At 55.1% G+C, this 11,912-nt stretch overlaps 5 protein-coding genes across 5 annotated transcripts; 3 read left to right on the top strand and 2 right to left on the bottom strand.

Moving 5' to 3' along the window:
- Nucleotides 1-250: 250 nt before the first annotated feature.
- Nucleotides 251-2,035, top strand: K437DRAFT_228220 (WD40 repeat-like protein; the record flags this gene model as incomplete). Its single annotated transcript, XM_013385467.1, has 2 exons — nucleotides 251-484; nucleotides 566-2,035. 2 exons carry the CDS (start codon nucleotides 251-253, stop codon nucleotides 2,033-2,035), a joined length of 1,704 nt encoding a protein of 567 aa, XP_013240921.1.
- Nucleotides 2,036-2,727: 692 nt separating this feature from the next.
- K437DRAFT_270392 (uncharacterized protein) lies at nucleotides 2,728-3,864 on the top strand (the record flags this gene model as incomplete). Its single annotated transcript, XM_013385466.1, has 3 exons — nucleotides 2,728-3,197; nucleotides 3,276-3,651; nucleotides 3,730-3,864. The coding sequence occupies 3 exons, from the start codon at nucleotides 2,728-2,730 to the stop codon at nucleotides 3,862-3,864; spliced, it is 981 nt and encodes a 326-aa protein (XP_013240920.1).
- A 1,635-nt stretch (nucleotides 3,865-5,499) lies between these two features.
- On the top strand, nucleotides 5,500-6,898 carry K437DRAFT_14742 (uncharacterized protein). Its single transcript, XM_013385456.1, has 3 exons — nucleotides 5,500-5,916; nucleotides 6,043-6,414; nucleotides 6,499-6,898. Exons 1-3 carry the CDS (start codon nucleotides 5,632-5,634, stop codon nucleotides 6,775-6,777), a joined length of 936 nt encoding a protein of 311 aa, XP_013240910.1. The 5' UTR covers nucleotides 5,500-5,631; the 3' UTR covers nucleotides 6,778-6,898.
- Nucleotides 6,728-7,222, bottom strand: K437DRAFT_14739 (uncharacterized protein). The gene has a single exon (XM_013385455.1). The coding sequence runs from the start codon at nucleotides 7,069-7,071 to the stop codon at nucleotides 6,781-6,783; it is 291 nt and encodes a 96-aa protein (XP_013240909.1). The 5' UTR covers nucleotides 7,072-7,222; the 3' UTR covers nucleotides 6,728-6,780.
- Nucleotides 7,223-7,759: 537 nt separating this feature from the next.
- On the bottom strand, nucleotides 7,760-10,986 carry K437DRAFT_228211 (major facilitator superfamily MFS-1; the record flags this gene model as incomplete). The annotated part of the gene is made up of 4 exons (XM_013385465.1): nucleotides 7,760-7,966; nucleotides 8,046-9,918; nucleotides 10,033-10,419; nucleotides 10,508-10,986. 4 exons carry the CDS (start codon nucleotides 10,984-10,986, stop codon nucleotides 7,760-7,762), a joined length of 2,946 nt encoding a protein of 981 aa, XP_013240919.1.
- Between the last annotated feature and the right edge of the window lie 926 nt (nucleotides 10,987-11,912).

The raw sequence follows: 11,912 nt of genomic DNA, 5'->3' as shown, positions 1-11,912 counted from the left end.
GGTCGGACCTCGGAACTCCGTCGGGAACGTGTTAAACATGGACGAAGCAGCGCTGCGCGCGATGATGCCAATGGGCTTTGGCAAACAGGCCCTCAAAAAGCAGCCACATGCGCAGCAAGGACCAGTGGCTCCCGCCAAATCGGTTTTTGGGGGCGAATATGAGGCTGGACCCTCGTCTTCCAAGCTTGGCTTCGGGACCACCGCAGGCGCGCCATCGAGGGGCCCGGTCAAGGGTCCTTCCCTCTGTCCAATGAAGCGGCCTACATCGCAAGGCATCGAGGAGGAAGAGGAAGAAGAGGAAGAGGACGGTCTGGGTGATGGGCTGACTCCCGAAGAGAGGGCAGCGAACAAGGCAGCACAGGAAGCTCACCAGGAGGACGAAGATGACAGCGAATCAAGTGCAGATCTGGGGCCAGAGCCGGAAGAAGGCGTGCAATCCGAGTTGCCCATCAGTCATGAAGCTGTATTGAAGGATCACAACAAAGTGAGCTCATGGATTTTTCAGAGACAATGCTTTATTATGGAACAGAAAGCTGAACTTTCCATTATCCGGTGCGGCTCCCAGGTGGTTTCGGCTCTAGACATCGACGCTGCTGGCGCCCGAATAGCAACAGGAGGATACGACTACGATGTGAAGCTTTGGGATTTTGGGGGCATGACATCCGCATTACGGCCTTTCAAGACCTTCGAACCAAATGGATCCTACTCTGTCCATGACCTGAAATGGTCACCCTCAGGCAATGAGCTCCTCGTGGTCTCCGGGACATCCCAGCCCAAAGTCTACACCCGCGATGGACAGGATGGTTACGTCTACAAAAAGGGAGACGTTTACATTCGCGATATGAAGCAAACGAGTGGGCACGTTGCTGAGCTGAGCTGCGGTGACTGGCATCCGCATACGGCAAACACCTTCCTGACAGCCAGCGCGGACTCGTCCATTCGCCTCTGGGATGTCGAAGATCGCGCAAAGCAAAAGACGGTAATTGTCGTCAAATCAAAGGAGCGTGGCACGCGCACGCGCATCACGAAAGCAAAATTCTCGCATGATGGAAGGTACATTGCCGCCACGTGCCTCGACGGGGCGCTGCACTTTTGGGCGACCAACTCGAACTTCTCGCGACCCAGTGCAAGTTTGGAGGGTGCGCATACGAGAAACACCGAGACGACAGGGCTGGCTTGGAGCGCGGATGGACATAGTGTCGTCACGAGGGGTGGAAGCGGTGACGAAACTGTCAAATTGTGGGACATGCGCAGTCTCAAGAGGGCGGTAGCGATTGCGGAAGACCTGCCGAACAACCATGCCGAGACGGACGTCATCTTCTCGCTTGACGAGCGCACCATTTTGACTGGAACGTCAGCACAAGGCAATATGGAAGCATCTAGCGTCACTTCGACAGCCAGCTCAGGGAGCGTTAACGTGCTTTCTCGCTTAGATCTATCATTACAGCGTCAGATCTCCATCTCTACCACCGACTCTCCGCCTGGAGCGGGCACGTCGATCGTTCGGCTTCAATGGCAGCCAAAGATCAATCAGCTGTTCTGCTCGACTTCCACGGGAGCGATACATGTCTTCTATTCTCCGGAGAAGTCGGCGCGCGGCGCGTTGCTGGCCGTGGGAAAGGCCCCGAGAAGGCGGAGGGATGTTGAGGACTACTTCATCAGCGCGCCTGCGGATGGCGGCGACCAGATGCTCCAAATCACTGTCTCTGGCGACGGCGGAACCATGGTCGGGCGCTCAGCGGCCAGCAAGCGTCGCAAGCTGGAGAAGTCTCGCGCCGATCCACAGGCGACGCGCATGCCCGAGCGGCCCTTGCAGGGCCCAGGGCGTGGAGGGAGAATTGGCGCTGCGGCGACACAACATGTCGTGCAGAACATCTATCGCGATATCACGCGCGACGAGGATCCCAGGGAGGCGCTGCTCAGGTTCGCGGAGAAGGAGAAGAAGGATGGACCGAAGTACACTTCCGCATGGAGCAAGACGCAGCCTAAGCCTGTCTTTCGCGAAGTGGACGAGGAGGAGGAGAAGCGGCGATGAGGGAAGGACCAATGGCCTGCTTCACATCATTCCTGTATTCCACTTGTAAATTCCAAGTTGGCTTCTGTCGGCTGCACATGTAACGATGCAGACACAGGCTCTGGCACCTGTGCTCATATGCACGGTGTGCCATCCAGCTTTGTCGTCTCAAACCAGATCGGGCGACGACTGATCTCTTTATTGTGTTTGTGATGTTGTAACTTGCCCGGACTGACCGGCTGAAGGTGGGTGCCGGTCTGCCGGTGAGCTAATGCGAGAGGAGGGGGCGGCAGTCACGTGTGCCGGTGACCAGCTTTCGCATAGATGTGGGCAGGCTCAAGAGTGAGGACCATTCGCGCCCCAATCGCGACTCTTGCCTCGCCAAGTCCCTTTCCTTTCTTTCCTTCGCTTGGTAGCCTGCATGCTGTAGGAGTACAAGGTTGTTCTTGCTTGACGCTTCGTACATTGAGCCAAGAATGAAAGTACATCGAAAACCATAACCCCTGAGTCGCCCTCGGATGACCACTTTGCTCCGTACGTTCGGTCAACACTCATCATTTTTGCGCCTCCGACCGCGATTTGCCGCACATAGCTTCGCCAGCTCGTCCGCTCGCGCATATCCTGGCCTCCACCTTTGGCCCCCAACGGTGCCGCCTCCTTGGCATTCGAGTTCAGAGGAAAAAGTTACGACAACGCCCTACGCCAGCGTCAATATGTCCACCTCAGAGCCCAAGCAAGAGGTCAATTTTGACCTTAGCGTCGGGTTCACCTCGCCGGACCAGCCCGTCTCCTGGAATCGACGTGACCTCCTCCTCTATGCCGCCGGTATCGGAGCGGGTCCAGAGGACTTGGAGTACACGTATGAGGCGCTGGATAGCTTCCGCGCCTTTCCGACCTACCCACTCGTACTGTCATTGAAAGGCGAGGCACAAGACACGACCATCTTCAGCGAGATGGTCTCCAGCCGCGCTGGCACGCCTGGATTTCCAGTGCTCGACCCTAACACAATCGTACACGGCGAACAGAGTATCGAGATTATCAGGCCTCTCCCAATCGTCAGCGGCCCTGGTTGGAAACTCAGGAAGCGCGTTTGCGCGGTGCATGACAAGGGTAATGCGCTGATTCTCGAAACTGAGATCAAGCTCATCAGTCCGGTCGGAGCTGTCCATGCCGTAATGATTGCGTGAGTTTATGCTCTGTCCTTGAGCATTCTCTTGGACAGGCTGTGGATTACTGATGCTACGTGTTCGATGGCTTGCAGCGCCACCTTCTACCGCGGCGGAGGCCAAGGAACGGGCTACAGCAGGTCGATCATTCGCAAGCCTCCTGGCGCGGGTAAACCCCCTGCGTGTGCTCCTGACCTGACGTTGTCCGAAAAGACAACTCCAGCTCAAGCAGTCCTCTACCGCCTAAGCGGGGACTACAATCCTCTGCATATCGATCCACAAATAGGCGCGCGCGGTGGATTGGGAGGCGTCATCCTACACGGCCTCTGCAGCTACGGACACGCAGCTCGAGCCGTTCTTCGCACCGTCGAACCCCAAGATGGCAAGCGTGGCGCTCCCGCTGCGCAGCTCAAAATGCTAAATGCAAGGTTCACGAGCCCTGTCAAGCCTGGTGACGAGCTTGAGACCAAGGTGAGCAGCGTCCCGGCGTACATCATGAACAGGGGGAAAGGGTCGCTTAATCGGGTCTCCTTTTACTTTTGAACACAGGTCTGGAAGGTGGGTGAAAAGGAGGGAGCTATAGAGCTGCTCTTCGAGCAGACCATCGTCGGTGGCAAGAAGAGCTTGGCTGGCTATGCCCAAGTCATCCCGGCTTCCGCAGCGCAGTGTGGCGCCAAACTTTGAGCAAGGCTTGAATGTCTTTCGCAGCGAGCTGGCACTCTGTCAGGGCGGAAGTGTGAAGAAGAAATGAATGCTACGCGATGTGTTTATATTACTGAACATTTGATGAACCTGTGTTGGCGCTAAGTAGCAGTCCCCGTCTCCAGCCGACATTATGAAATCGCAAGCGATGGAGACAACATGGATTTTTGCTCAGCAGAACCTATCAAAAAAGCGTATCTATCGATATAAAATAAGAACTGCTGCCTTAATTCACAACTATCACGACGGCCTCCCTTATACTCGGCTCGACTGATACGGTATGATAGATTTGAGGTGTTTGCGACTAACGCATACACATACATAGCAGGTGCCGCTTGGTTCTAAAATATTCCAAAGGGCTGTCAATCACAGGGGCGCTGACAAAGGGTGAGGCAATACGCCTCACGCTTCGCGCGTCATAACTTGATCGTTCATGAACCATCCTCATCACTATTGATTCATCTGGAGGTGGGGCAGATGCCTGAGACTCTCATCACTGATCACATCGCTGCTTTGCAATAGGTTACACTTGAAATGCAACAATTTATGTCTTCCGCCTTTTAGCGTGCGCCCTCGGTGGGGCCAAGGATTGCCCCTTACGATACCACAGGTCGGTATGCAGCGGTTGAAGCAACGCGAAATTTTTCACATTTTACACACCACTGCAAGTAATTTGTGATCGCTATTGCCTTCGTACACTCTAATATCCTCACGGTCACGACGTTGACTCTGAAGAAGTGTTGGACGCCTGATCTCAGACGACGCTGCTGCTAAGCGTTAAAAGAATGCCATGTCAGTACATGGCTTTGTAAGTACAGGTCGTCGAGTTTAGCTCTGGCTGGGCTGTAATACAAGCACAGGCTGTGGCCCTGTAGGCTGTTACTGCTGAGAGGTTTCATGGCACCACAAAGGGGGAAGCAGGAGGCTCCAAGCTTATCTCATCTCCTCGCGCCGCATTGATTTGCACTAAATTGTATGTAATACTTGCGCGTCACCAGGAGCGAACGGAAGCTCCGAGCTCACTCAGCGCCGCAGCATGAGACCTGTGTGGGATAGTTTGTTGCTCGCTGGGGCGTCCGGGCTAATGAACCGCTGGTGATGGACTCAACTATGGTGAGGGAACATTGCGCCTCGGGTGAGTCTCGGTCTCAAGTGCGCCCAAACACCCACCCCAAGCGCCGACTCCATGTCATTGTCAAGTAGTCGAGCGTCCGGCGTTTCCCTTCCGAGCTTCACGTAATCCAAGAGCGGCATTGCCGCTGGAATCTAGTCTCCAGTCACGATGCTGTCAAGCCTCATGACCTTCGCTGGACTGTCAATTTACGAAGCACGCGCAAGTTAGTGTCGTACTGTGAGCATGGCTTCAACTCCCGGCCCCGCTCGAAATTTTTGGCTGCATTCCAGTGAACATACCAGATTGTGCACCAAATAGGCTCCATCTCCAAATGCTTCACTTCCATCAACAACTTGCACTTTGTACTTCATACACTTCGAGTACAGTTGCTTTGCATTCAAAACCAGCCTCTCCCATATGCTCCTCACACGTCATAGATACGGTTTCGACGAATTGACAGCACCGTTCAGAGGGCCTTGGACGGATCGGAGGCAGTATTTGTTCACTTGACCCATTTCAAAACCGTAAGTCTGACAATCTCCAGCTGTCTTCGTGGTTTCCAGGATTTACATTATCTCCTACTATGGGAAGTTGACCAGTACCGACGGCATTGCAAGGGTTCAAAGTTGCTAATTATGGAGCTTCAGAAGTTAAATCAATTGAATTCAGATATATGCTTGGTCTACAACACCAACTTGAGCCTCATCCAAGTCCTCTTTTCGGTCTTGAAAGACCACAGGAGCGACCACCCTATAGGCTTACTCATAACGCAGATCATTCCACATGGAAAGCACGAACCGCGCAATTGCGGCCGTCGTGCTACTTGGTGCAGTCGTCGTCAAAATTCCTCATTCGGGGCGACCGATCAAATAGCCATCCCTTCTCTTTGTCTACGGCGTGATTCATCCAGATTTATATTTGTAAGCATGCTTAGAGTTGCATTGGGTCGCAGCCGATTGTCGCTTTATGAGTGGAATCCACTAGCAACAGCGTCCAGAGATTCTCGTTGACGTGAATGGGCATCAAACTACTTGCGCATCCTTCAGGAGCCACTGTCTCTGCTGATCAAGCAAACATGCGCGCATCCGTCGGCCAGGTCCTTCAAAATTACAGCGAGCTCAGAAAAATCAAAATTCAGTTACACTCGCTGCCAAAGCATGCAACCCGTCCCGATTCTTATTGGACAACAACCGCCAAACGTAGGTGTTGATGAAGGAGGCCACACGCTGACTCAGTTCTTTGGTCTCAAGCGTGCAAATGCTTTTTCGAAGAGCATCTCACAGAAGCTCATCACATCTCCGTTGAGCCAACAATTCAGGTCACAGAGGCAGATCACCTCCTGGGTTTCGACGATATTAAAGCTGGAAATTCAACGAAGGAAAGCGTTTTGGTCCTTCAGCTCGAGCTCGAGCTCTTGTGTTGGTAGTGAGAGTACGACGTTACTGCTTTCCTTATTTCACATCTATTCCTTCTGTTTCCTCCCACTCATTTCCCTCCTTCAGTTGGTACTGTTACCCTTCCGTTTGGTCCATCCAGCTCCACGGCTGCGCCAAGCAAGAGTTCGCGCTGCTATAACACGTGTTGCAAGTCGTCCCAACACTAAGTTTAGCACAATCTCCTCACTGTTAGATCGGTTTACCTACCTCAAACAACCTGTCTATACGCTCGATGTTTGTAGCTATCACTTTACGAAGTTTTCAACTGCGTCTGCGCGCAATCAACATCAACAAAACGCTACAACAGCCGCCCTCGAAGCCAAAGATCACGGGCCTTTGCCATGAGGGCTAATTATTCATGGAAATCAGGCCGGAAAGACAAGACGAACGCCAGCAGTCAGACTTGCACTGAGGCCTGGCACGCAAGTTTATTCTACCTTTCAATGCCTCGATCGCTCCAGATTTTCCATGTGTGGAACTGGCGCCGTTCGGGGCGTACTCGGCTGTGGCAATCTCAATCGTTGGTATGGCGCTGTAAATACATACCCTAGGCCCTGTAAAGAAGAAACCAACCAATGTCAGCGAGTCATCCGTTCCCATTGAAGGACTCATGGTTCGCGCGAAGCCTGAGATGGGCATTCCGAGCACGCCAACCCAGATTGATATCCTGTATTAGGCTGGCCTTGTCATATTGGCCTTCATGGGCCACAGTATGGTGATCGGGCATTACAGGCCCCTCTGTACTTGACATTTAGAACAATAAAGGGGGTCTTGCTCTGATTCTATGTCACTGCAATACAGCAAGCACACGATTAGCACAGGGGTCAACGTATCTGTACCCTGCCCCCATGTTGGATCTTCGCTCACTTGTCTGCTCCAAATAAACACTGTAAATGACAGACGAGCGAGGATAGGTAAATTAGATTCGAACCAATTAGAGGCAGGCATCAAGCAAGGTGTCGTGGAAATTAATACTGACGGTCCACGTCTGGCAAACAACAGTAGAAACTGTGCAAGGTACAGGTTGGATGATGGAAATGTAGGATTTGAAGATGGTATCGCTTTGGGTCATAATCTGTCTCTTACCTGGAATGCAGCCAAATTCCGAGCGGGCCAGAGAGTGAAGCCGTATTGAAAGTGACGATATTAACTCAAGTGTAACATGCGAAGTGCCAGCCTTCCTTCTCTGGCTTTGCTGCCTTCTCTCTATGAGCCGAATCTGCATGGGCTGTAGCTTAGGTGTCGTAATGGTGCCATGTCTATCAATTGCGAAGCGTCGTGCTCAGAGTATACAGAAATCAAAAGCGATGAAAAGCGATTGCAAAATTTATCTGATCGTCCACGAGTGCAAGAAGCCAGCAAAAGCAATGATGCCAACTGTCCAGAAGCCGAGGTGATAGTTGAACGGCCACAAGTGCGCTTCAACGCCACCCTCAATCGACTTGGCCCAAACCATGCCCCCGCAAATGGGGCCAATGAACCGTGCTGCTGAGCTTGTGGTCTGAGCCAAACCGTTGGCTAGCGGCACGAGGTGCTGGGTCGAAGGATGGTAAGGAAGCAGTTCAGTTATGGGTGGTCAGAAGCAGCGCTTGCTTCGATCAGCTCTGACTCACCGGCGGCGTCATGGCGTTCATCAGGACAGTAATGGCTGTGAAGGCAGTGACGTTTGCCAGCCAACGGATGGCGGCGAAGAGAATCATGCCCGACATGACTGTCAGGTCGGTGGAGGGGTGCAAGAATTTGCGAAGGAAGGGGAAGAGGATGTAGCAAGGTAAGTAGATCGCGAGGCCGATCCTGAGCATGGCAAGATGCGAGAATCTGCCAGCGGGCGGGCCGACCTTTGGGTAAAAGACAAACTGGAAGAACATCTGACAGAACGCCATGGCTGCAATCAGCTCGGCGTAATGCGCAGCTGTCAGGCCGAGTCCTCCCGAGGAGTACGGAGTGACGAGGAAAGCCATGAAGACTTGCTCAAAGGTCGATGAATGCCAACTCATGATGCCGTAGTGCGCAATAATGACCAGCGGGAGCAGTCCGAAAATGGAAGCCGAAGACGGCGCAGCAGGTTGCGCTTGCGCGGCAGAAGGTACGGCCGCGTGCATACTGGCACTCTTGGACTCTGGAATGCCAGCCAAGGACGTCTCAAAAGCAGGCGCCCTCGCATCCGCACGCAGCGTCGGAGCTCCTTGCATCGACGGCGACAGCAAAGCCATGGGGGATATGGGGCGCTCCAGCCCGGAGTTGGCGTACAGACTGGGTACTCGCGTGCCACTTGACGAACGTCGGGCAAAGCGGGCACGCGCCGGGCCACCACTGTTGCCCGTTGCATCCGAGTAAGCGCCGCGAGATGACTTGCGTTGCGCAAAGTTGAGCGGTAGAAGATGCCGCGGCGCAAGTAGTGGAGAGTCCTCCGCCGCGTTTGATGCTATGTCTGCATATCCGAACCGAGCACCGCCGGTGGAGTCCTCCGTTTCGTCTCCGATCATCTCCGAAGCGTCTTCCTCTACGTCCTCTTCATCTTCATCGTCCAGGAAGACGTCCTCGTCTATCGCGCTGTACGTGTCATCGCCATTGATCGCCGCTGCAACCCAGAGATCGGTAATGGACAAGACGGCATCGTCGTTGGCGAGCAGGAAGCGCTGCGCAAAGTTGAGCTCGGGCTTTGATGGTGTGGCACCGAGCTCCTCAAAGTCAGGTGCGTACAGATTCGCAGAGATGCCCGACACACTGCCGGCCCATTGCGAATGAGGCCTGCCGCCGGCTCCGCCATGCGCACCGACCCCACCCGCGAGGCCTGCATCACCGAAGGAGACATTAGCACCGCCGCCACTGCCGCTCGCGCGAGAAATGCGCCGTTGGTCATATCCGTAAGCAGACCCTGGGGAGAGGATCCCCTGTCTGCGGAAGTCAGTTCGAGAGAAAGGCCGAGAGCCTGATACGTCTCGGGGTCGTCGCAGCAGCTGAGAGGAGCCGCGGGCATCGACGAGGACGTCGCTCTCAACTGGGGATGGAGGACCGCCTGTCTCGTAGTCGACTTGCTGCGTGAAGGTGCGCGGGAACAAGGGTGAAGAGAGGATATGTTGCCTGGTTGAGCTGGTGCCAGCGGCTGACGTATGCGACATGCCTACACCAGTGCTGCCGACAGCTGTTGACTCAGCGACAGCGGCACCAGCAGCAGCCTCATCCGTGTCCTGCTTAGAGAAGTAACCGCTGATTCGCTTTGATGCGGACCTGCCGAGGCTGCCGGCGTTGCTGGCGATGGTGTACGATGCGCGCTCGATGTCGATCTTTTCGGGGAGGGAGATCGCGCCAGTGCGTGGCCCGCCGTCTGGGCCGATGAACAGCGCGAGAAAGGCGCCGAGGGTCATGAAGCTGGCTGCTACGATGCAGGGGAGCAGGTATGGGTACGTGGAGAAGTAGTACGAGTTGCCAAAGATCGCTGGGTACTTTTGCACGGGATGCTCGAGCAGGCCGCCGAGAATAGGTCTGTTCGAGGTGGCATAGCGTGCCGAAAAAAGGGGGAGGGGGCGAATATATGAGCGTCTCACAACCAATGCAAATATCAAACTCGTCGATATATGCATGTAGGAGTGCACTCACCCGATGATACCGCCCATGCCCCAGCAGAAGCCCATGATAGCGTATGCCCTGCCCTCGTTCGTCTCGTCCGTCAAATCTCTGACTGCGCCCTTGGCGACACCGACGGCGCCGTTGAATAGTCCCTGCGCAAGGCGGACGCTGAGCGCGGTGGGTAAGTTGGTGGCCATACCAAAGAGGACCAGGCTGGTCGCGTTGCCGACGAGCGAGACGAGCAAGACGGAGCGCCGGCCATGCTTCTCGGCTACGCTCGCCCATAGCATGCTGGTAAGGAACTGCGCAAAGAAAAATGCGGACGCGACAATGCCCGCCCAGAACCCCACCTCAGCCTCGACGCCGACGTTGAAGTCTTCGATCATGAAGAAGAGGAACGGACCAGCAACACCGGCACTGGCAAGGAGACACATCAGCGTATGTACGTCTTCTTCCAAGCATATGCTTCGGAGGATAGAGTAATGCGTAGGACTTCAGGACTCACGAGGAGAATTCGCCAAAGATGGTCAGGCACAGAACGACGAACGGCAGTGTTGGAATAGGCGTCGAGTACGGATCACTCTTGACGGACGGGATCATGGGTGGAATGAAAGGCTTTGCTTGTTCCCCTCCTCCATGGCCATCAGTGTTCTGCAGCCCATTCAAAAAGTTCTCGTCGAACCGGCTGTCCTCGCCGCCATCTCCGGCGGCGGCGCGGTTGCGGGGCGCAATAGAGCGATGCAACGAGCTAAAGACAGACGAAGCGCGATTTCCTCCCCTTGCCGCGCCCACCCGGCTATCTTCTGCTGATCCAGCAGCGGCGCTGCTGCTGCTGCCAGGCGCGGTTGCAGGCGAGGAAAAGAGGCCAAAGGACGCGCGATGCAGCAGATCGCGTGCATGGTTGCCAGGGCTGCTTCCGCCTTTACAAGGGCGAGTACCAACGCCTGCTGCGGATGCCGATCCAGCGCGTCGCTTGAAGCTCATATTAGTCCTCCTCGCATTCGTATTCCCGCTCCCGCTTGTGCGCCTTGTTCCTGCAGATCTGGCTGATGGGCCGGTCCTGCCACCATAGGTGAAGCTTTCGTCGCCTGCGTCGACCGATGTGGTGGTTGTTGTGTCATCCTCATCGACGTCGCGAGCGTCGTCTCTAGAAGCTGCTGCAAAGGCGGCTCTGGCTGCCGGAGGAGCTGGCGGTCGCGCAGCGCCACTGCTCGAGCTTCCTCTCGGCAGTCCGAAAATGGCGCCTGAGGGCAACGCGGCTCGGGTGGGAGTGCGTGGGCCCGCACTTGGACCGCCTACTCGACTGGACATCAAGATGGGTCCGCTGACCGTTGCTGCATGCATGGCAGGCTTGTTGCCGGGCGTCGAAGACGAGTGCGATTGCTTCTGCTCAATGGTCGGCTGCCGAGCGGTGCTGCCTATCGTGCCGTAGTCGACATGGCGCGACATGTCGCCAGACATGGCGTTGCTGACGTCCTCGTCTTCGGTTCCGTTCGGTGACGCGTTATGCAACGGTTCGAGGCGGCTGCTACCGGTGCACGAAGCGACGTCGATGAGATTGCCAATCACGACGTTGCTCCGACTGGATCCGCTCCCAACACTCTTGAGAGGGTCCGGCGAAGCGAGCGGGTCGACGTAGAGGGGTGAGGTCATTATGGGCGATGCGGAGGCAGCTGTGAGATTGGATGTTGGATATTTAAGACGATTGAACCTCTATGTGTTTGCAGGTACGGGCAGCAGAGCGTACAAGCCCCGTTCCCAAGCTCACTATGGGGAAGATGTGAACTGGTAACGATCGTGCTGTGTGCACGACTGTCTGAAATAATGTCCTCTGAGCCGATCAGAAACACGTCGACGTAAACATGCATGCATATACACGCAAACAATAAGTCTCCCCGAGCAGGGGCTTG

Source organism: Tilletiaria anomala, assembly GCF_000711695.1.
Source record: "Tilletiaria anomala UBC 951 chromosome Unknown K437scaffold_109, whole genome shotgun sequence".
Taxonomy (NCBI): Eukaryota; Fungi; Basidiomycota; class Exobasidiomycetes; order Georgefischeriales; family Tilletiariaceae; genus Tilletiaria; species Tilletiaria anomala.
The sequence above is the reverse complement of the archived record's forward strand: the minus strand, read 5'-3'. Positions and strand labels throughout refer to the sequence as shown.